At 40.7% G+C, this 25,515-nt stretch overlaps 1 protein-coding gene across 1 annotated transcript; it reads left to right on the forward strand.

Annotated features, from left to right (window-relative positions):
* The first annotated feature begins 23 nt into the window (after positions 1–23).
* Positions 24–25,494, forward strand: emilin2a (elastin microfibril interfacer 2a). The gene is made up of 10 exons (XM_038719369.1): positions 24–84; positions 6,388–6,682; positions 7,300–7,425; positions 9,188–9,378; positions 9,580–11,544; positions 16,477–16,812; positions 21,449–21,502; positions 21,956–22,015; positions 22,215–22,355; positions 23,591–25,494. Exons 1-10 carry the CDS (start codon positions 24–26, stop codon positions 23,923–23,925), a joined length of 3,564 nt encoding a protein of 1,187 aa, XP_038575297.1. The 3' UTR covers positions 23,926–25,494.
* Positions 25,495–25,515: the final 21 nt, after the last annotated feature.

Below are 25,515 nucleotides of genomic sequence, written 5' to 3' on the forward strand. Positions count from 1 at the left end.
TTACTTACACATCACACAATGTCATGGCTCAGTGCAGACAATCTCTTGTTATGAAATGCTATGTAGCGTTGATAACTGGCTCCAGTTGACCATCAGTACATGATACAAGCTTAATGCTGCCACTGAGTGAAGCTGAGTGGAGAAGAGCTCAACAGTTTAGATGTAATTGTGATACGAAGCAGCAACAAGGCACATAATCCCATTGCTTGGAGTGGAAATATTACTGTATTGCCCAGCTGAAAGTGTGTGGAGGAAAATGTGATTGTGATCATTTATCTTGAGAGTGACAAAAGCTTCAATGAAGCCAATATTACATAGAAACCATTATGTGAATGAGTCACTGGTCAGTGAACCAAAAGCAAAATACCCTAAAAACAGCAGTTACAACTGGATGAAAATGCACTGCACCAAATTCAAACATGAGCATTTTAAGTACAGTTCTGTGCAAAGGTTTCAGGCAGGTGTGGAAAAAATGCTATAAAGTCAGAAAGCTTTCAAATATGAACATTGTAATAGACTATATATTATTTTGAAGACATATCAGTTATATGATTAAACAAATGTGCTAATGATCCCCAAATCAATATTTTGTTTGTAAACAACAAGTGAAACAGAAACAGCTGTGAAGGATGACTACAACTGGGTGAGGAACAGCCAAACTCAGCTAACTGTTTACTGTCAAAAGTCATACACCATGGCAACAAGACATCTACATACAACATCAGCAAGGTCTCTTCTAGGCAGAAATTTCAAGGCAGACATGGCTTTCCAGGTGTGCTGTCCAAGCTCTTTTGAAGAAGCACAAATAGATCAGCAGCGTTGAGGACTGTAGACTGTAGACAGTGGTCAGCCAAAGAAACTTACTGCAACAGATTAAAGACACATAATGCTTACTTTTCCCTTCGCAATCGGAAGATGTCCAGCAGCGCCATCAGCTGAGAGCTGGCAGAAAACAGTGGGACACTGGTACACCCATCTACTGTCCGGAGAAGTCCGGTCAGAAGTGCTCATAATAGAAGACTTGCAGCCAAAAGGCTATACCTCCAACATGGAAACAGGGCCAAGTGACTCAACTATGCACGAAAAAACAGGAACTGGGGTGAAGAAAATGGTAGCAGTTCATCTGGATTGATGAAAATGTCAAAGATTTGGCTGTAGTAGAAGGCAGTTTGTTCAATTTAGGCAACACCCTGGATGCTTAGGGCTGCATTTGTGCAAACGGAGTTGGGGATTTGGTCAGAATTAATGGTCTCAATGCAGAGAAGTATAGGCAGATACTTATTCATCATGCAGTACCATCAGGGAGGCAGCATGACAATGACCCCAAGCATACAGCAAAAATCTTTAAGAACTATCTTCAGCTTAAAGAAGATCAAGTAGTCCTGAAAGTGATAGTATGGGCCCCACAGTGATTTCAACATCATCGAGTCTGTCTGGTATAACATGAAGAGAGAGAAGCAATTGAGGCAGAGATCCTTCAAGAACTGTGTGCAAGTGTACATAGAGGAACTTATGCTGTTTTGAAGGCAAAGGATGGTCACACCAAATATTGATTTGATTTAGATTTTCTTTTGTTCACTCACTTTGCATTTTGTTAGCTGATAAATGTAATCTACTAACATGTCAAGTTTTGAAAGCATTCTTACTTCACAGCAATTTTTCCACACTTCTCAGCAGCACTACCATATAAACCGAGTATAAGGCCAGGCATCCAAGGTTTATATAACCCGCCTCATTGTAAAAGAGTGCGTTGGATATGTGGTCTGTTACAGCCCAATTCCATTCTATATACTCATTCTGAACACATTTTAAGTATGTAATATATTCACACTGAAACTGACAAAAATATAAAATACTCACTAAAGTATACACAATGCACAAAGTGTATTGAGATTCCACCACATTTCAGAGGAAAGTCAAATGTTTTAGCCCACAACTTTTATGTGACAGCTACATAACTACTACACTAACTAGGTTTTATAAACAGAACATATTATGAGTGTTTTTAAAGATAAATTACCCAACAGTCTATAAAGTAATTACAATTAGTTCCAACTTGAAAAGCTACAACATTACTTATAAAACAACTAGACCTCTCTCACAGCAGACACGGACTTCACACAGGTGTATATAATTAACTCTAATTAAATCTAATTAAGTCATTACAATATATTATCATTAAAGTGGATTAATGAGGGTGGAACCTGATTCTTTGGTTTTCAAGCTGCAGTGCATGACCAACAATACTACTTACCCCTTTCACGCCTTTCTGGACACAGGCGCCACCTGAGGAAAAGACTGATACCACAAAGATGCACCACTGAACCCGACACGAGATCCTTCCTCCCAGTAGCCATTATGTAGGCCTACTACTCTTCTCTCAGTGCTGGGCACTTTATTAAGAATTATTATCATGCACTGGATATAAAGATAAGAATAGCTGTATATGTGTAATACTTTTTCCACCACCGATCAGTAAGTTTGAACAAGACAGTACAGATATAGGCTGGGTGATGCTAAAAATGGATCATATCTATCATACCCTTTCACTATCCCGTTGGTTAATTCACGCACCGCCATTCATTAATATAATTACTCCATGGCCGAATGGGCACAACCCATCTCAGGTGCCCTTAGCGTTTCTTATTATATTGTGTGGGGGGTCTTGTGGATTCAGTTGTTGTATTTGCTCAGTAGCTCACAGAGATCTCTCTACCTCCACGCAATCTCACCTCATTAACATTTTAGGTGACGAGTCTGTCACGGCCTTAATTAACAATTCATGAGCACGGCTTATGGCTATATTAACATTTTACAACCAATAAATCAGCTTTCCCAATCTGCTGTGTGTGTGTGTGTGTGTGTGTGTGTGTGTGTGTGTGTGCACAGGCCCACGTGTATGTGCATGTGCGAGTGACTCAGGGGGGAGAGTGTGTGTGTGTGTGTGTGTGTGTGTGTGTGGTGGGTGGGTGATTTGTGTACATCCACAACAGGCATCTATATCTCTTCCTTTATCTCCAAGTCTGTCTCTGACCATGACATTTCTTTGAACTTTCTCTTAATCTTATTCTGATCATGACACTGTAGTGAATCATTCCCATAATGCTTTTTCCTTAGCAAAACTAGAAAAATCCAACCTACAACTTGATCCAGAGGAGGTCATTCACAGTGTTATGCCAATTAATAACCTTAAAAGATAAATCCAAGCGCCCACAAATGCAAGTGTCACACATAATGGAAAGGTCAACTAATTAGGGAGCTATTTTCGATGAGTCGACTATTACAAAGTGACAGCGATACAAGTCGGTCTCTGTCAAGAGTTTTTTTTTCTGCGGGAAGCAAAATGAATGAGAAGGGAGAGAGGAGGCAAGGAGACTAGAGGGAAACATCTGAAATAATGATGGAAGAGAATCTGGTAGAGTCGTTTCTCTGAGGCATCATCATTTCTGCATCCCTTACACCTGACACACGTTCAAAAAGCCTCTGAGAGTATAACATTATGCAATGAGACCGAGGGGTCTTCAGCTACTTCATCATGCTATTAAAGTGTGTGCGTGCATGTTCGTATCTAAAAGGGACAAATAACCCAGCATCTTCATATCAGGAGTGATGGCACTGTGTTCCTAAATCTGTAGACTAATTTTTTTGTTTTTTTGGAATTCACTTCAGCTCAAAGATTTCTTGCAATGAGTGAATAAATTGGAATATGTGATCAAAACACCATGTCCCATAATCTCGGTTTCACTGTGTGGAGAGAAAAGTGAATTTTAAGTTTTATTCCCACTACAGCACCCCTAGGCAGCCCCTTGACCCCACTTTGAAAAGTACCTGTGTAGGCAGTGTGTGCAGGCCTTGGCTCTCCCACTGAGTCACCCAGTGTAAGTGCAGCGGTATCACGGTGTAATGCGCATGGTGCATTGCTGTTGCTTGCCAAATGGAAGCGAACTCTGCAGCACAGCTCACTCTCCCTGGGTGAAACAAAAAGCGAGTGTTGTTTGTATTTATAAGTTTACAAGGGCACGTTCACTGTTAGGAAGCCACAGTGCCCACAAAATCCACAGTGAACCTACATGGACAGTTAGCTCTGGCTCAATTTCATTTGATGCACATGATCTGAATCAGAGTATTCATAGTGTATCGGCTCCAAAACAGGGAGTTTAAAAAATAAACATGCTTTGTTTCCCTTTGTTTCCTCTGTAGCAACCTTGAACACACCCTCAAATGCACCTGCACATTTATTATAAGTTAACATAAAGATCAAGATCATTGTTTCAGTGGGAGCACATTGAATTTCAAGGATTCAAAAGCAGTCTTTGTGAGGGGTGGCCTTGCAAAATGCATGTCTCAATGACAAATGCATTGTATGCTGCAAAGGATCCACCCTGGTTCAATGCAGGCTATTCCAATTCCAATCAGTCCTCCAACTTCTGCAAAGTCAAAATATAAGAAATCGATTTGAGAAAGGTGAAACGAGGAAATGTCCCCTGGATTTATAGCTGAAATCATAGCATGTTTTTTTTTTAACTGAAAGATATGACCGGGTATTTTCCTTCAGTCATGACTCATCTTGCTTCCCATTCTGCATGAATGTCAGGGCATATATGAAGTTAATGGCTATTTTTAACTTGAGCAGGTATGAGGTGTGTGGCTTGATAATGTCATCATGGAAAATATGTGCAGTGAGTTAAGAGTAAGGGCTTTAATCTAGCTGCAAGAGGAGCAGTGGAAACAGAATGTATAGCTTTTATAAGCAAAGACAGAAATAGAGTATGGCTGATGATGATTTACTTGGAGAGACAACATCATTCCAGTCAAATGTACCATTAATGAATGAGCTGGTCTATTCAGAGCGCATATATAGATAACTGACATGAGCACAGCATGGCAAGGTGATGGAGAAATGTGACTGGAGATATTTGGGCACTCAGTAATGAAATGTCCTGTTTTCACTCCAACACTTTTGGAAAAGAATTGCCATGACTACAAGAAGGGCTTTTTGCCGTCTTTACTGCTGCTGTGCTGCCCTCTTGTGGTGACTAAACAAACAGTCATAGACTGTCACACGTGTGACTCACGTAAACCCAATTAACAGCCTATTTTTTGCGGTCTAAGTAGCCTCCAGTAAATGTCGAGGTTTGGTGATTGTATAATGTGGGTAAGAATCATAAGTAAATGTATGAACGCCAGAGGAAATGAACAAAATGAAATTGGCAATAACATCATAAAGGATCATGTGTATTAATGGCATATCAAGTTTATTGATAAAACACTTGAAAATGAAATCCCCTTCATTCTTCCTTATTATTATTATTATTATTATTATTATTATTATTATTATTATTATTATTATTCCAACATCTCTGGCTTGGCTGACCCAGTGCACACTGCCTGATGAAATAGTGCGGTCTTATTTTGGGAAGGACTATCTCTGGCCATTCAAAAGAAAGAGCTTGTTCAGTGGTAAAAGGTTATTTTGGGGGAGGGAATTGTTACTGGGGTATTCGTGCGCGCGCGCGCGCGTGTGTGTGTCCACATGTGTGTTTGTACATCTCTTCCTCTGATAATGCTTCCCTCTGAATCATCATAACACATAAAGTTCTTGAATTCTCACCCTATTCTCAGTCTCCCTTGGTTATTTCTCTCCTTCTGTCTCCCTCTATTTTTCTTCCTCCACCATTATAATTTTTTGTGTTAACTGACAGCATCTGTCTGATCAGGAAAAAGTCATGCAGCATACCCGACGACAGCACCTTGGGAAACTGGGGGGAAATTGCTTAAGGCCATCTTACAAAAATAATTTTCACAGCACCACTGTGTGCTTGGAAACTCTCCTCCTTCTCACACTTTCACACAGGCTAAAGCACTGACAATGAATCCCTGCCTAGAGTGCTGTGAATTGAAGCGCTTGTGTAACTAATGTGCTGCTTTCTGTCTCCCTCCACATTAAGATTTTGCTCTGCAAATTGCTCAGTTTGGCTTAAAGAATGTAATTTGCTCAGTGAATTGCTGCAGAAAAGAACAGACTGCATACTATGTGTTCCCCCATATCCCCATTCACCAACAGGACAGACAGAATGTAAATGACTAACGTTATCCCTGGCCATGAATATCATCAGCACTTTCTACACTAGAGGTTGCTTTCAAAAGACATTATCTTGTTATGTTCATCAGTGAGGTGTGATTCATTGGCTGTTCGCAGACAAAGAAGTAATCAAGTCCTTTGTGGTGGCAGCATCCTCTGAGTTTGGTAATTAATTACCACAAACAAAAACACCTTTTGGGATATAACATTTTTATTTTATTAAAGGCTGGGGGAAGTTCCCCCATCTCAGTTTTTTGGGAGGAGGGTGTGGGCCCTAAACGTCATTCCAAGGGAGTTGCAGTGAATGTGGACTTCCCCAAACTTGAGTTATTGGAGTTGGACCAGTCACTGGCGCAATGTGACTTTGGTGGTTGGGAGCAGCGCGCATGATAATAACAGAGTAGGCCGATCCTTTTCTATGTTAGGAATATTTATTTTTAAGGAGTTTGTAAGTATGAATTACAGGAATGGAGCGATGGACTGGCGGTGGACAGTTTTCACACTGTTTTTGAACTTTCAGTTCACCTACGGGTCTCCCTCCTCTTATGACTTGTTCCAAGGGTCCGCATACACTGGCGTGGTACAAAGACACAGAAACAGGTAAATAACGCGTTTTTATATTTGTGTGGCGAATCATTTTAACTTTTCTGTTTTAGTTAAAGTCTAAAGTAAACCACTATAGCACGGACGTCTCTTGATCCCACTTTTCCTGAAGGTGAAAGTTGTGCGCTTTTGTTGTGCAGTGGCCAACAAAAATACGAAGACGCCCAAACTTCTCAGTGATCGTAATGACCTCGTATTGGGTGCAGATTTAGCCTGTTATGGTCATATCCAGCCTGTTAACATTCACTGTGCTTTTATCAGCCTGTGGCTAAATTTGTCTCGAGTTGGTCAGTGTGAGGTGATAAACGCTGGAATGTCAGTGATTACTCCAATCTCTAATCTACAAGAGAGCATTAAGTGCATTTGCTGTGAAACTGGTTTCTGGTAAAATAAGATAGAGGTAAACATGAAGAAAAATCTGTTGCAATCTTTAGGGAAAACTCAGTAAACCATAAGGACCTAATTGACCTAATTGATGTGATCCAAATCACCAAAAACTCCATAACTAATTCCATGGTCTTTGGACAGTAGTTTTCATCAAACACCTTTCCTACAGTTCTTGACATATACATGTATATCTTGAAGCTCTTGTTTATTCCTTCCCCCCTCCTTAGGAACTGGTGTGCCTATGTGGTGCGCAAGAACGTGAGCTGTGCCGTGCAGGGAAGTGTGGAGAGTTTCCAGGAGCCCGTAGTGGCCCCATGCCCAGCCTACCAGCCCAACTGCCAGCAGCAAGTGACGTGAGAATCCGGGGAGCATGGGGGAAGGGGTTGAGGGTGCATGTTTAGATGTAGCAGTGAGTTATAGACTTAAGCTATGAGAAGAAAATGTTTCTTTGTGAGGCTGCAGGAACTCATTGGCAGAACCAAAGGCATATTTCTTGCACTTAAAATAATCCACTGAAAATGCAAAGGGTTAAACTGGAAAAGTAGTCTAAAACTAATGAGGAATAGAACCCTCCCTATAGCTGAAAGCCAATACAAATGGTTACTCACCTGATATGAGCTCCCAAGTTTCAAGCTAGTGTTATTAGCCAATAGCAACCAGTGGCCACCTGTGGACACACTTTGGGACAACGTGCCTGCACTACTTCCAAACTACTGTATGAGCATTTATAGGCCATATTCTGGTCAGTCAGATGCATAGTCATTGGTTTTAACTAGCTCTATGGATATGTATTATGGCACTGGCCTTATATCAACCTATAAAAAAACCCCAAAAAACTAAACAGTGTCTAAAATCTATCCATTCTCTTAACATGCTTGTACTGCTCTGGATGGCCTTGAGCTTATTGTAACAAGCATCGAATGAAAATCAGCTGGGACAGACAGACTTTCCATTAGAGTATGTTATAGGATTTGTCATTAGCAGCTAAATAGCCCTCAAGAAAATATTAATTCACAGTACATTTATTTATTTAACTAAATCCAAAGCAACTTACACAAGCTCAAAAGCTCACACGCAAGCCTCCGGAGCAACTATTGGTTAAGTGTCTTGATCAAGGCATGTGTCTTATCCACTGCCCCATTGCCACCCCATAACATAACTTGAAGTAGAATTTTTGCATGTATTCTAATATGTGACTTATATAGAATATGCTTTGATCTAATAATAAATACTGTAATATATAAAATCTATGTCTACACAACTGTTGAGATAAACAAAGCAATTTGTTCCTGTTGTGGTGTAATTGATAGTAAATGAGAGCATCTACACCAGTAATTGGTGAGTAACAGTTGTCATTAATTCTGTACTGGAAGATGTTCTGTTGCAATTTAATATATTTTCCTTTGTGATTCATTATTAGTTGTGAAACAACACATGCTATCTGTGGTTTAGCTTTGCAATCCACTTCGACAAACACATGCAGAGAGTCCACTGTGTTGTGGAAAAGATCCCTGAAAACTGGTGATTCTTAGGTCACAGGAGCACATTTCCAAGTTTCTGTGTAAAGCAAGAAGATAATAGACAGCTCTGGTTTTCATATTATCTCATGTTAGGATGAGTTTTAAGCACACATTGATTAAAGCCATAATCTAAGATGTTATTATCCAACAGGTTTCCTTTTGTCTCTTTGTCAAGCTACAACAGTGAGGGTGACAGTTGAGAAATGTGCAAAGATGATTGTTTCAGTCATCAACTTTCCAGATGTTCTGCATGACATGACCCCTGCCTTCAGGGAAGTGATGTCATCTATTGTTTCTTTGGGAACTGTTAAGCTTGGCTAGAAAGTTGACATTTTCATGTAATGGGGAAAAGTAGAGAAGCTCAAAAAATGTCCATGTTTTGGTGATTGCAGGACAGTAACCAATAAAAATATAAATTATTGGAACAGTTTCCTCTTTTTGGAATGGCAGAGTAGCTGTAGTATGCACAAACAGGAATAACACTTAACAAATGTTCTGGGTTTGATCTTGGAAATTAAGCTTAGTGTTCCCGAATTTATATTCATATTTGTTTGAGATTTTGACAACATATTGATGACTCTGCCCTGTTTTACAGATACCAAAATCGGTTTCGACCCACATACAAGATTGCCTTCAAGACAGTCACAGAGTTAGAGTGGAGATGCTGTCCCGGTTACCAGGGTCCAGACTGCAAAGATTTAAAACCAGCCCCAGACCGACAAACAGTTCAGGGAATACAGCCTTACCTCCCATCAAATCCTGGACATACAACAAGACACACACAGAGTAAGTCACCATTTTCTGTTCTCACATGGGTGTTTTTGTCAATTTATGTTACACATCTATGTATTTCCAAATTTTACTAAGTACCACTAAATCACCACATTAAGCTACCTTAGTGTCATTGTGCTTAAAGAGGAGAAAATTATTTATATTATATATTTGTATTCATTAATAAAACTCTAATAACCTATTCTTTGATCATAGGGCCAGAGAGGAGGGAGACAGGGCATCATGAGATGAGGCATGGTGGGACAGATAAGGTCCATCTTCTAGAAGGTCAAGTTCAGCGCCTGTCTAAGACAGTCCTGGATCTTCAGTCTGCTTTGACAGGGTTAACCGCCAACCTTCGCACAGAGCTGCAGGAAGACTCAAAGCAGATGCTGGTGACACTTCTCAACAACATGCGTCCGCCAGACAGTGCTACTGCTGCAGGCACAGAGGAGAGCCCAGCAGTGCTGGATGGTCATCAGGCAACTAGAGGTGGGATTGCTGGAGACAAGGCTATAGATAAAATAGTGGCCCGGTTGGATGATATCAACAATGCACTGAAAAGCAAGGACGAAGCTTTGGAAGACCTAAGAGGAGCTATGACAAGTCATGAAGGGCAGATCCGTGTCTTGATGGATGCTTCTCAATCTCAGACTCCAGCCATAGCAGAGTTTGATGTTATACAGACCTACATTGATGGGAAATTTGAGAAGCTGAAGAAGGAGCTAGACCAGAATGTGGAGGAACAGATGGCCAAGCTACAAACCTCATGCAATGACAAGATCCAGAGCTTGCAGAAGACCTGTGAAGACAGCCGTGACCAACGTTTGGTCAGCCTGACTGAGCTGGTGGATACCAAGGATGCTGATCTGAGAAAGGAGATCCGGGCACTACGTCTGGACATGGCCGCCGCAGATGGACCTATACGAACTCAAAGGCAGACAGATGTATCCAAAGGGGAAGAGGATCATAGTGACCACAAAGACCTGTGGCGTGAGATTGAACGTATTGCAGAGGCTCATCGCATCCTGAATGTCCGAATTGACAATGAGCTGGCGCACCTTTCTGGACCAAAGGATGACAATGATTTTGGCCTACTGATTGAAGAGCTGGAGGCACGCATTAATATCACGGAACAAAATGCAGAAACTCACTGTTTCTATATTGAAGAGAAGCTGACTCGTACAATTGCTGAAGAAGTGGCAGCACTTCGGCAACTTCTGGATGAGCGACTGAACAGCATGGAGGACCAGCTTACGAACATGCTGGTGGAAATGAGCAAGAACTCCTTCCCTGGGATGTTTGGTGACTCCATGGATGGTATCCAGGCAGAAGTCAACAACAATAAGTTCCTCCTCCAAGGCTTGGATGAAAAGGTCAGTGCTGTTGGAGAGATGTGCTCTGCAAGATGTTCAGGCTCAGAAAATGTTGTAGGTGCACCACACACACCTAACAGTCTAGAAAATATATTGAAGGACCTAAGTCGGTATAGGAATGACTTGGATGTTCTTCACACAGATGTCAATGCCAACACAGACAAACTCAGGCAATTGCAAGACCTTGTTGAAAGGCAGTCAGTTGCAAATGAGAGACGGACCAAGACGATGGAGGACTTCCAGAAGGGGTTGATTAATGTCCAAAACAATCTGGCTAATTCTGTTACTGAGTTAAGTGACTCCTTAAGCAAATACAACCAGGATATGTACAGAATAAACTCGACATGCTGCCATGCAGAGCAGAGTGGCACTGGCAGTCCACCACAGGTCAACTTGGCATCAGTCATTGAAGTACCCAGTGGTCAGGCGGACGACACAAAGCGTCAGGTGGAGGAGCTGAAGAACAGGCTTGATACGCTCAGTAAACACGTGTCATCTGAACTGAGTCAATGTAAACAGAACACACAGGGTGTTTCTGATGGCATGTCTGCTGTGGATGGACGCGTGACCAGACTTGAAAAGGTGTGTGGAAGGTTAGATGGGGTTTCCGTCAATATCAAAGAGCTGAAAGATGGACTGGAGAGACATGTTGGTGGTCTGCGGGACTGTGTATACAGGATGAACGCCACCTGTGTAAATCACGGAGCCGACATCATCTTACTGAAGAATTCCTTTCAGAAGTTCCAGGGACAGCTGTCTGCGATGGCCAAACATGTTTTGAAGGACATCACTGCCAAAGAGCCAGGTGAGTTGGTGGTTTGGTGATGGTTTATTGACATCACTGGCTATCTGTGGAAAGAATAATCAAAATGTCAAATTTATTGAAAATATACTCCACGACCACTAATTAGACATAGATTATGGTACAATTTCACCGCTTAAAAGTCCACTGAAATGAGCCAAAAGAAGTTGGATAAAAAACACTTAGTTGCAGCTTCCTCTCTAACTTCCTTGAGTTTATCGAGAGTGATTAACATCTGTGTAAACACAAATGTTTCCTGAAGATAATCCTCCATATAATGAATTCTGTTTGCTTGGTTTACATGGAGGCTTGGAGGGAAGGATCAGATCCCATGAATGGCCATAGGGTATTTCCCGTTCACTAGGCCTCCCGCGCTGGCCTTGAGTATGTCATTCAATATGTCCCAGCACCGAGGCAGAGGCCCGCATTGGAAACTTCCTATGAATTAGATTCATGTCGTCCTAGGAATTCCCCAGTTTTTATATAAGGAAGGGGACAGGTAAATAGAGTCTTAAATTTTTACACGCCAAGCTCAGCCCCTCCTAACTACTCTGATGATTTACTCTCAGTGTTTTGTGCCTCACTGCTCCCTTATGTTAATGTCAGAACACCTGAGCAGACTATTCCATTTTTCCCACTCCCTTTATGAATATGTTGAGTTGTGAGGTCTTCCTTCTTGCACCATGACATAGATTCTTTTACTCATACCACAGAATGGCGGACCCCAATTTCAGTTCACAGTCTGTCAGTACACATGTATATACACACAGAGGCTCATACACGCACTCCCTCCCTCTCTGTCTTTGTCCTTTTACACATACCAACCTCCAGAGATTCCCTGTAGGGTGACCTCAGCCTGATATGTGGAGTCTGGTACTCATTAAGGGCCCTGACTCACTGCTGGAGCCAGTCTTGATGGAGAGGGGGGAAAGCAGGGCTCCACACCCAGGACCAGATGCTTCCACTACCCTCAGCTGTGATGTCATAAATGGGGCCCCCATCACTGGTGCCTCCCTTTCTTAAACCACCGTCCAAAACAATGGAATGATAGGGACCTGAGGAAAGGAAAGCAGATGGATTAATTGTTGTGGTGTAGAAAGACAAAGAGCGTGAATTGTATTCCATTTCACTCTTTGCCAAATATGGTCTGTGACCGTGATGTTTGATTTCATTACCGTATATGTAATATCATACTGCTACTCTGCCCAGAATCAAATCAGGCAGAACTGTGCGTACTGAAGGAGGACTGTGAAACATGTTTGTCAGGGCTCCCGCTTTATTAGTTGTAATACCACTCACATGTCTTTATGCTAAGTATGAAGTTACTGGCAGCAGCCGGCAAACTTAGCTCAGCATGAAGGCTGGAAATGGTAGGAAACAGCTAGCCTGGCTCTGTCCAAGATTTCACAAAATCTGCCTGCCAGCACCTCTAAAGCTCACAAATGAACACATTATATATTATATTTAAAAACTTTGGTTATTGTAAGGATTAAAAAAATACACCATGTTAACTAGTGCTGGTGGGCAGATTTAGTTACCTTTGGACAAAGTCAAGCTAGCTGTTTCCTCCTGCTTAAAGTCTTTGTGTTAAGTTAGCAGGCTGCTGGTGGTAGCTTTATATTTGATGTGCAGACATGGTTTGTCTTTATTTCACCAAATCTTTTCCTCTAAGGGCAATTATTGTGATATTCCCTCTTGTTGTGCTCATAGTTTGTATCCTATATCCCATGAGAGAGGGAGCTGGACCATGTGGCTGAGGTAGCATGAAGATTTAATGTTTTCCTTTGGGAAAGAGAGATAGCCTAAATGGAGATAAAGCATTTCCATGAAAAATCCCAGCTCTGTAGGTGTGGTGGTAGTTGAGAGCCTACTGAAATGTTTCCTCTCAGTGTTTGAGCTCATATTCTCCACTCAGTCATATGAAGACCCCGAGGAGGCTGCAAACAGATGAGGTGTTGTAAGAACATAACTGAAAGATTAACTGGAATAGCTCTGCCCTTACTCAATGTGACTGCTGAATGGAATTGTGTGACTTCAGTTGCAAAATGCTGGCACTGCTTCGCCCGCAGCAGCTGCAGCAGCAGAGGTCTGCCACTACAGCATGTGTGTGTTTGTTTCTGGCTGTTTTCTTCCAGATAGGGTAGGGTTAAGCAGCAATGACTCTGTTGCATCATTTAAAAGTATAATACTGATATGTCAAAGACATTTTGAAATTAGGCGAGAGACTTTAATGTCAACTGTAAAGGTTATTAGAAATTGTAAGTGGTGAAGGAAGCATTCAGATCCTTTACTGAAAGTAAAAAGTAAAAATACCACAATGTAAAAATACTCTTTTACAAGTAAAAGCCCTGCATTGAAAATGTTACTCAAGTAAAAGTATGTAAGTATAATCAGGAAAATGTACTCCTGACGGGTATACTATCATATCATTACATTATTACTGCTCTTGCATTATTGTAAAATCAGGATTTTACTGTTGTAGAAGGTTGAGCTGGAGCTAATTTTGAACTATTTTGTATTGGACTGATGATTATTTTCATTATGGATTAAACTGATGATTATTTTCTCAATTAATCAATTGATTGATTTATAAAAAGTACAGTATTTCCCTCTTGGATGTAGTAAAGAAGAAATGGAAAGTAGCATGAAAAGAAAATACTTATAATATGGAAAATGCTTCTATGTTGTGAGAGCTAGAGCATGCTGTCTCATTCAGATCTTTGACTAATCAACCATCTTGTGCTGAATTTTCTCATGCGATTCTCAAGCTGTTTTTTTTTCTACTCCTTTTTTGGAGGTGATCCCAGTCTAGCTCAAATAACTTCCCTGTCGTTTCGTTCTGTCTCTCTTATCTCTCAATTTCTCTCTCTTTACTCCCTCGTTGCTCTCTCCTTCTGTCCAGTATTTTATTTTCTTCCAGTTTGTCCTTCCAAGAATGCTAGAGGACTTTTTCATTTTTTTCCTGTCCCCCACACTCTGTCCTGTAAGTGTCTATTGACAGGCGAGGCTTTCAGAAAATATAAAAAGCAGCTGTATTAAAGTCGGAACAAAATGAAGGCTTTGATTTCATGGATCAATGCTTTGCAATTGATCATTCTTATTTTATATTAGAGCGACAGGCAGTAAGATTAACTGTCTACCGTGATGAGGGAAACAAGATAACAAAGGCTTTTTTAAGTCAAAGGGTGTCTGTGTTGGGAAAAGAATGGAAAATTGTATTCAACCCCGCCACAGACACACACTGTATATATTTAGTCAGAACCTGAATTTTGATTTTGGTGCACTTTAACTGCAACAGCTACAGAGATTTCTGAAGGTGTTTCCATCCCTGACCCAGGAGCCCATCTGGAAGTCTTCAGAGAATGGACCCAGATACACAATGGGAGTCCCTGAAGGATGCCATGCAGTTCACAGTTTGAACCTCCCATCATTAATAAGACTGGAGGAAAATGGGGTGGAGGATGAAAATATGTCCCTTTGCATAGCAAGAGAAGGAAAAAGAAGAGAATGTATGTCAGAGTGCAAGTGACGCATCATTGTACGTGCGCGTAACCACCACACCCTGCTCTGTGCCCCTTGACACCATTTTCCAACGAGTGATCCGCTTGTCTGCTGCAATATTCCTTTACGCTTTCAGACACTTTTGAACATTCACGCACTGTCACCCGAATCTTTGGAAGCAGTGACTACATCATCCCTCCCACTGCAGTGTCAAAATCTGCTTGCAAGTAATAACATCTGGTTTTGGTAACGCTCTTCGTTGCACCATCACTCGTGTGTATGTCTGCGCCTTTCTGTGTTTTTCAACTTTGTGGTTGCCCCCTTAGTGAGACACAGACTGAGAGCTCATGGGAAATATGCACTCAGTCAACCGGCGTCCTGAAGGAAGCATAGGGAGGAAATGAAGAAGAGATTTCTGATTATCTCCAAACAACATGATTGCTGGGTTTAATTCGTTTTTAATCATACATGTGGTTTCTAAGTAGCCTGTGGTATCGTGCAGTTAAGAAGGAAGAATTTTGTCCATGTGTTGATGATGTTTTACTTGATAAGAACAGAGTGGCTGATTACTTTTATAATCCAGAGTAACAAGCAGACTCTAATGTTCCATTGGATTGATCACTTTGCCTCAGGGCAAGACTGGATGTACATCTGAAATAACAGGCAGCTTTTGATTCATTGTAATAATGTGGCAGAACTTACAGCCATTAAAGTGATTATTGTACTTTCAAGATGCTAAATATGTACTCGTACCCTGTCGATTTGAGCATGAATGTCCATTCTTTGACAAAAATATCTTATTATTATAAAACTTAAGGTCCGCTGACCATCATTTCTCCTTTCAAGCTTTCAACTGCAGCATGGTCCTCATCAGTGTGGGAAGGGGTGTGATGTCCTGTTCATTGCTGCTTGCAGCTTTAGTTATTTTTGTGATTTGTCCCCAGGACACTCTCACAGTGTCTTTCTACACTCACCTCATTGGCCCAGGTGATGTCTGTGCCCTCAGGGGGTCTGTCAAGATGCCAACTGGTTCAGTTCAGATGGTTCTGGTTGCCTAAAATGAGCACTGACCGCCTGCTTTGCTCTTATGAAGGGTAATAATGGTAGCGTTATTTTTTTTTAAATAAAAGCTCAGAGGTGCAGTGAAAGCCAAGTCTAATTTGGCCTGTCATCAGGATATAAGTCATTAAAGGAGAATTCACAAGAGATGGGAGGGATGTGGTCTGAATGTGAGAGAGGAAGAGGGATTTCTAAACAAAAAAGTAAATTGAAGGCTTGTGTGATTGCAGTTACAGCATTTTCCTTAACTTTCAGTTGTAGCGACCAGAAGCTTTTTATGTTTGATAGTACGCATATAATATGGTTAGAAGGTGAACTGTATATTGATATTTTTACAATCTTGCCACTGTCTCTCTTTTTCCTTTACTTTCCAAGGAATGACCTTAAGACCAGAGAAGCCTTCTTCTTCGCCAGATTTGACTCCAAACAGATCCAGAATCCAACAAATCCACATCCCTCTCATCATCCCTCCGCAGCCATACAATCCCAGCCAACCAATGAAGCCCAACATACACACGATCAAGATCAGTCCGCCAAGCCAGCCGTCTATGCCCCAGCAACCAGGCCTGCACACTCTCCCACTAGTTCCCGTAAGGCCTGTGGTGGAGACGGGCGAGGCAGGACCTCCAGGGTACATCCGCAGAGTGACTGTGCGGAGAGGGTCTGAGGACTCTTCTAGCATGCCTGTCAAAGGATTTGCTGGAGCACCAGGTGAGTAGTGCTAATGGTGATGAACTTTGGTGTTCTCGACCACATTTACTCTGCAGATGAAAACCCTACAATAAATAATTTTTTATATACACTCAGCGGCCACTTTATTAGGTACACCTTGCTAGTATGGTTGGACCCCCTTTTGCCCTCAGAACTGCCTTCATTTTTTGCGACATACTTTCAACAAGGTGTTGGAAACATTTCTCAAAGACTTTGGTCCACAATGACATCATAGCATCACTCAGTTGCTGCAGATTTGTCAGCTGCACATCCATGATGTGAATCTTCCGTTCCACCACATCACAAAGGTGCTCTGTTGGATTGAGATCTGTTGACTGTGGAGGCCACTGGAGTACAGTGAACTCATTTTCATGTTTAATACACCACTTTGAGATGATTTAAGCTTTGTGACATGGTGCATTATCCGGCTGGAAGTAGCCATCAGAAGACGGGTACACTGTGGTCATAAAGGGATGGACATGGTCAGCAACAATACTCAGATAGGCTGTCATGTTAAAACGATGCTCAATTGGTACTAAGGGGCCCAAAGTGTCCTAAGAAAATATCACCCAGACCAATACACCACCACCACCAGCCTGAACCATTGATACAAGGCAGGGTGGATCCATGCTTTCTTGTTGTATAATTCTGACCCTACCATCTGAATGGCGCAGCTGAAATCCAGACTCATGTTCATTTTCAAGTTCAAGTTCATTTTATTTATATAGCACATTTTATAGCAGCCAATGACTGACCAAAGTGCTTTACAGAACAACAAAATTAAAAGACACTAACACCATGCATAGCAGCACATCATAGAACAGTACAGCAAAGATAAGAACAGCTTAGAACGGGAGAAGCACAAGCAATCATAGAGTTATCAAAAATAAACAACAGAAAGGACGTATAAACATACACACACACATATACATATAGATATATGTATATACAAAGATACACATACATAAACAACCTTAATTATAGGCCAAAGAAAACAAGTGCGTTTTTAAAAGTGACTTAAAAGAGATCACAGAAGGGGCTATCCTAACGTCTAAGGGCAAATTGTTCCACAGCCGAGGCCCAACCACAGAAAAAGCTCGATCCCCTCTGCGTTTAAGTCTGCAGTGAGGGACTTGTAACAGATTTTGTTCGCCTGATCTGAGACTTCTCGATGGAGTATACGGTTGTAGCAGTTCAGTTAGGTGGCTAGGTGCTTGGTTGCATAAAGCTTTGTACACAAATAACAGGATTTTAAACTCAGTTCTGAAATTAACGGGCAACCAATGAAGAGACCGCAGAATTGGGGTGATATGATCACTTTTACGACTATTTGTGAGGAATCTTGCGGCGGCATTTTGCACCAATTGCAGACGAGCAGTTTGGGATTTCGAGATACCACAGTAAAGTGAATTGCAGTAATCTACACGTGTGGTGATAAAAGCATGAACAGCCATCTCAAGAGTTTTAGGATTAAGAAAAGGTTTGACTTTTGACAAGAGACGTAGGTGATAAAAACTAGAGCTTATTACCGAGGAGATTTGTTTATCAAAATTTAAAGACTCATCCAGTAGAACGCCCAGGTTCCGAACACTAGAGGATCTAAACGCCGCTAGTCTGCCTAGGTCGAGGGTGGCAGCCTGGGGATTAACAGTGGGCCCGAAAACAATGATCTCTGTTTTGGTTTCATTTAAGAACAAAAAATTTTGGTCCAGCCAAAATTTTGCTTCATCTAGACAACCTAAGAATGATGAAAGGGCAGAGGGATCATTTCTCTTGATTGGAACGTACATTTGGGTGTCGTCTGCATAACAGTGAAAAGATACCCCATGTCTTCTTAGAATGTTGCCCAGCGGTAACATGTAGAGGGAAAAGAGAGAAGGCGCTAAGATAGATCCTTGAGGAAGGCCACAGGTTAGAGGCGCAACAGACGATGAGCAATTTCCTAGCTTTACTCTGAAAGTACGACCCGAGAGATAAGACTGGAACCACTGGAGGACGATGCCTTTTAGCCCCACATCACATTCAAGTCTGGATATCAGGATGGAGTGGTCGATCGTATCAAAAGCTGCCGACAGATCCAGAAGAATAAGAGCCACAGAGTCACCAGTGTCAGTGGAACGATAGATGTCATTTAAAACTCTCAGCAGAGCAGATTCAGTACTGTGAGCAGACTTAAAACCAGATTGAAATTTTTCAGAAATATCATTGCGTTTTAGAAAGATCTGGAGTTGGTCAAGCACAACTTTTTCTAACACCTTAGAGACAAAAGGCAAAACAGAGATAGGGCGGAAGTTATTTAACACGGTAGGATCCAGTGAGGGCTTCTTGAGTAACGGAGTGACAGTGGCCTCCTTAAGGGCAGCAGGGATAGAGCCGGGATAGACTCATCAGACCAGGCAACGTTTTTCCAATCTTCCATTGTCCAATTTTGGTGAGCCTGTGCGATTGTAGCTTCAGTTTCCTGTTTTTAGCTGACAGGAGTGGCACCCGGTGTGGTCTTCTGCTGCTGTAGCCCATCTGCTTCAAGGTTCAACATGTTGTGCGTTCAGATGGTATTCTGCATACCTTGGTTGTAACGAGTGGTTATTTGAGTTACTGTTGCCATTCTGTCATCTCGAACCAGTCTGCCCATTCTCCTCTGACCTCTGACACCAACAAGGCATTTTCGTCCACTCAACTGCTGCTCACTGGATATTTTCTCTTTTCCAGACCATTCTCTGTAAACCCTAGAGATGGTTGTGTGTGAAAATCCCAGTAGATCAGCAGTTTCTGAAAAGCCTGTCTGGCACCAACAACGTTCAAAGTCAATTAAAACCCCTTACTTCACCATTCTGATGCTCAGTTTGAACTTCAGCAAGTTGTCTACATGTCTAACTGTATTGAGTTGCTGCCATGTGATTGGCTGATTAGCTTTTTTGTGTTCACAAGCAATTGAACAGGTGTACCTAATAAAGTGGCCCGTGTGTGTATGTGTGTGTGTGTGTGTGTGTGTGTGTGTGTGTGTGTGTGTGTGTATGTTTCACTAAAGACCACAAGGATTTTTGTACATAATGGTCAGGTGGAAAGGACAGGGGGTAATACTGGGGTAAGACATTACACTGTAAGTACTTTTAAAATTACCTAATATAACAGGTTTAGCCTACATGTTCTTTTACATGTAGAAGGAAGGAGCCAAACTACTTGTGGCACTTTCGCTTTAATACGCTCTTAGTAAATCTAGAAAATTTATTGATGTTCGTCATCATTTGTTTGTGAGTGAAAGAATTGTCTGAGATTGTCTGTAATTTGATAAAATGACTGAACAAACATGACTATTTTAGAGCTACAGTTACAGAGGTACACCCTTCTTCCTATGCCTAACCTAATGTTTTGTTCCCCAGATATAATTTACCTTTCCACCATAACTAATTTCATTGTAATATCACCTGTACCCTAAATACCCACTTTTCATGTTTTATTACCCAGTTATAATATTACTGGGCCCTGTTATTATTAAACAGATATTCAGTAATTCAAAAAATACTTGCAGTGTAATTTAAGTCCCTCATAAGCACAAAGTTTTAACCACCTTATTCTCTAACTTAGTGTCTTCTTTCCCTGTACTTAATATTTGTCTTGGTATACATATTCAGTAAGTAGTTATTGATACCCCATTTACACAAAATAACTATGCTGTAATTTTGAGTCTGGAATCTAAAGCACAAGATTCTGATGAATCTACTTGTAATGTGTATGAATGAATGCTGAAACTGGAATCTGTCTTCAGTACAGTGACAAGAAGGACATTTTATGAGACTGTGTCATAATTCTGGCACCATGGATAGCTAGACTCAGCCAGCATTACCACACGTGACATAAAATATGTATGTTCTTCTTTTCAACTGCTGTCAGTTCATAGTTACATCACATATACTCGTCTGTACTAATCAGCAACGACAACATTTGGAATTGCCTGGGTCTGTTTTTTTTCACATATGGAAACCATAACAAAGGTTCAATTATCCACGTTCTTTCTTTTTTTTTCCCCATCGACACAGAGGAATGCTACACTTGGGGCTTTTAACGAGGGCCAACTCAAATTGGACGGAAGAGGCAAAAGATAGTCACAGTGTCATTTCTGGATTGAATTAACTTTTACTACTAAAACATTGGCATGTTTTAGTAGTAAAAGGATAGAGAATAGTTTTTAAAAATGTGCTTTAAATCCATGTTAGTCCAGAATATTAACCTGATAATTAAAATTCATGCAAATGTTCAGGCTTTGGTAGATGTAAAAGTTTTCTATTACTCTTCACCATTAAAGGGTAGGTTTCCATATCCCCTTTTCTTTACAGGGCTACAAATCCTCATGTTGTTTTATAGGTTGTTCTTAATCAGAAACACCTGACTGCTTCTAGATCCGATTGTCCTGAAACAGCAAAATTAAATGGATTCAAAAAGCCACTTGTAAAACCAAAATGATGCATTATAACTATTTTTATTTAACTTTATACCTTCTCTGGGAAACTATCCCACATAGTTTTGCCAGAATGTTCAAATGGAAAACCAAACAACTGCCTCTGTCAAGAGTATTCACTCAACCTTGTCCTCTGATGGTGATAAAACATAATGTTTTTGTCATCTGCTTCTTTTGCAGGTTATCCTCCTCTGCAGCCTGCGTCTTTCAAGCCTCAATCAGCCAGCCGCCAAGGTATTGTAGCAGGCTCTGCCATTCTACTACATCAGTGCAAAAAAATGGAAAAGCTGTGAATAATTTGTAGCCTGAGAGTGCGAGGGAGTGGGAACTGGATGTGTTTAGTTTAAAGAGGTGTGGGCGGACTGTGGAAGGATTTTAGCTCGTCTGCTGGCACTTACCAGGAGGTTATACTCTGTGACATTTGGTGATGATTAAGAAAATGGCATCATTGAAGTAGATAGGCTATGTTTACTGAAACAAAGACCCATTTCTTCCTTTTAGCTACTTACCGACCCAGAAAAGCACACAAATTCTTAATTGAATCAATTGATCCTGTATGATAATATTTAACATACTACTACAGACTCATAGGAATGTAACGTCTTTAAAAATAAAGCTGTCAACCCTTCAGCTCACAGCAGTGACTCTAAACAATAAATAAAACTTACACTTTCTTGTACCTTCTAGTTCCTTTGGCAGCAAAGGTGCCGTGGAATCCGATGTATCAAACTCCAGTTGAATCACCAGGTAAAATCCATCTTGAAATCATCTCTCTTAAATTTAGTAACTGTATCGATAAAGAAAAAAAAGTATCCAAATCATCAGCCAAAATATGAGGATTTGTGAAGAAGTTAAAGTCACTGTATGGAGAAATTGAGAAATTGCACTGTAATTTATCTTTGAAACTTGACACTTACACGACTTAAATACATGTTTTTCGTTCCAGTGTCAGTCGTCAACAGCGCCTTTGCTGATCCCTTCTCCTTCTCTGCTGGCCTCACGCAGCCGCCCCTCTCTGCAGACTCTGGCACCATCCGCTTCAACAGAGTTCTTGTCAATGACGGTGGACACTACAATCCCCACACAGGTACACAAAAACAAAAAATATTTAACATTTGTTGCAATGTCGCTATGTATACATGATCCTGTTTGCTCATGAAGTGTCCCAGAATAATGCACAGTTGTGTAATGGTTGTATTTACTGTATATTTACTGTATTTACTTAACCCCTAGTTGCTCCAGAGGCATGTGACCTCTGACATATGTAGCAATTGTAAGTCGCTTTGGATAAAAGCGTTAGCTAAATGAATAAATGTATATTCACAGACATTTATCAGCTAACTCTGCAGTCCAAATGAATGCTCCGTGTCTGCTGCATGTGTAAATAAGCAACCATTTGCCATTACAATTTAACAGGGTGATAATACATAGTAATCAAAATAACACACTGCTGTACTGCCCCCATTAATGCATGTTTCTTTTTATTGTTTAAATTGTGATAATTACACAATAGAAAGTGATGATCTTTCATTAACACACACATGCTTGAATCTAAAATCATAATTACACAATCACACATTATTAAATTGGGATGAAATGTGTCATTCACATCTGAAAGAATTCATGCAAGTCCTGGCTGTGGTCTTCACAATATAACTGGGAATTAGCCTGCAATTTTATAGATTTAAGTTTAGGGACAAGTTTGGCGACAATGGCTCCAGATGAATTTTAAACCAGCTTTGGAAAATGGAGAAATCCAGGGCTGAGTCAAACCATCCAAAGTTAATTTAAAGGTTCCCAATCTTTGAAGCCTTGCTTTCTGAAAGCATACTTCCTGTTAATAATGGCTTACCTTAAAGTTTATCTGAAGTTAATATGAGGCTTCGGTAGTGAGTTAATAAAATCAAGTGGATATGTTTCAAAGTTACTTTCTTTTTAACACAAAATTCCCTCTTTGGATTTCCCTGGACAGTGTTTCCCTGTTGAGATTCAGTGGAAGGAACAAAATGTTGCATTAAGAAGACTAACTTTGGAAGATATCCACTTGACTAATTTAGATGGCTGAAGCCCATTAGCTTCAGAAAAACTTTGTACAGAATGAGGACTGTGGATATTGGGAAGGGCATTAGGGCGCGATCTCTTAAACATATGGACCTGACTATTGTTTTTAAAAAAAGACCTGTGATCCTAACCTAATTCAGTTATTCATGTAGGCTTTAAAAAAAAAACAGGATTTAGGAGTAACAAACATTAGTAGCCATCTGACTGTGTGTAACAAACTACATCACATTATTGATCTTACCCACACTTTCATCTCTACAGGGATCTTCACTGTACCTCTGGATGGCCGATACCTCATTTCAGGGCTGCTGACTGCAAAGCAGGGTGACCGGGTACAAGCTGTGCTGTCCGTGTCTAACCGCAGTGTCCAGAGGCTGCAGAGCTCAGCGGGGCCTGTGGCCGGTCAACATGGGGGCCCAGCTGGTGGTAACTGCTGCTCTGGAGGCTCAGTATCCTTCAGTCTAATCCTGCCGCTGAGGAAAGGAGACCGCGTGGGCCTGGTGAGGACCGGAGGCCAGCTGGCCACCACAGAGGCCAGGGAGATCCTCTCCACCTACAGTGCTATCTTTCTGTATGCACCACAGGCCAAAAGATAGCTGGAGCTCAGTTGGGCAGTAACAGCAAGGACTGGTTTGTTCCCAGATAGTTGGACTGGAGGAAATGTTGAAGAAAGTATAGTTGTCACTGATTTGCTGTGATGCAACTATGTTACCATGCAGCACCACTGTGTGAAGATCCTCAGCTATAAATTCAGTTAAAGATTCAGAAAATTGCAATTTGTAAGCCATTTGCCAAATATACCTGAATACAAGAAGCAGGATTTGTTTCTAATATATTTTATTATCAAGCTGCCGTTTTGTAGCTATTGTGAATGTATTGTGTAAATAAGTGTTTATAAATTAACATTAAAATTCATAAATGTAATTATTTTAACAAAACCATCTCAAAAACTCACTATGGAGTATGAGCAACATCAGCAGAATATTGTTAGATAATAAACCACAATGCATCACCTTATAGTACGAGTTTGCTTCATCTTACTGTGTAATCTACACTGTAGAATGACAAAATTATTAATAAACATACATTAAGAGATGAAAGCAGGAGGTTTAGCAACACAACAAGCTTTTATTAATGTTGCAAACTTGGCTGGCTGCAGAAAGATGAGGTTAGAAGGCAAAAAACCCCATTTGGGTCATTACATACAGTGGGTGTGGAAGAAAAGCAAATTTCCCCTCGCATCACTCCTGAGACTTAAAATATTCCAACAGCAAACTGTAAGACGCAGGGAGTGTGCATTTAGCCTTCAGTTCAGCCTGTTAACCTTCAAAAGAGAAAAATACAGATTTCTGTTCTAACAGTCCACTCACTGTTTTTCTAATCTTGTGTTATAAAATAAAAGAAACTGAAATGTGGATTTAAGCTGCAATAGCCTCATTCATGTAAACAACAGTTACCACTAGCGGTGGTTACTTTTGACTCAGACTGGAGACAAAAAAAAAAAAGTGCAGCACACAAATGTATTCAGTTAGAAACTTTATTTAATAGAAATATGACCACAAGCCACACTTTGTTAGCTTCATTAGGCCTGTAATTTTTTTCTTCTTCATACAATGTACTTTGTTCTTTAAACATACTTAAACCACATCTGTATACAAATCAAACACAGCATACACTTAAGGTATTTCTGTTGGTCAGTCACAATCAAATAGCAAGTATTACCTCCAAACAGAATGAAACAAACAGTCCCACAGAAGAGCACACACTTACAGGAAGAAAATAATAAAACAAAAAGGCAAAGACAGAACAATGTGATGATCAGCTAGATTTTCCATAGCAGTTGAGTGAGAACAAACAATTTTATATACCATGTTTCCCAGGACCACAGAGGATGAAGTGTGATTCTTCCACACAAGATGCTTTACTTTCATAGAAAGAATGGAATTAATTTTGTTATTCATAACATATCTATTTGACTTCACCAAACTTTGTAGAGAACAAGCAAATAAATGAAAGCGGAACACGCATCTTAATAATCACAAAAACATCTGGGCTACAGAGTGAATGTGGAAACACGTCAGCAAAATCATGACAGTGAAAAAAATCTAGATGTAGCATCATCGTAAAATTGTGCTTTTTTTCATTAAATGGTTTTTGACTGTCAAGGCTCGCTCTGATTTTTAATC

The sequence above is a fragment of the Micropterus salmoides genome, unplaced genomic scaffold, assembly GCF_014851395.1.
Source record: "Micropterus salmoides isolate LMB-PRFRI ecotype aquatic unplaced genomic scaffold, ASM1485139v1 Ms_hic_scaffold_14, whole genome shotgun sequence".
Lineage (NCBI taxonomy): Eukaryota > Metazoa > Chordata > Actinopteri > Centrarchiformes > Centrarchidae > Micropterus > Micropterus salmoides.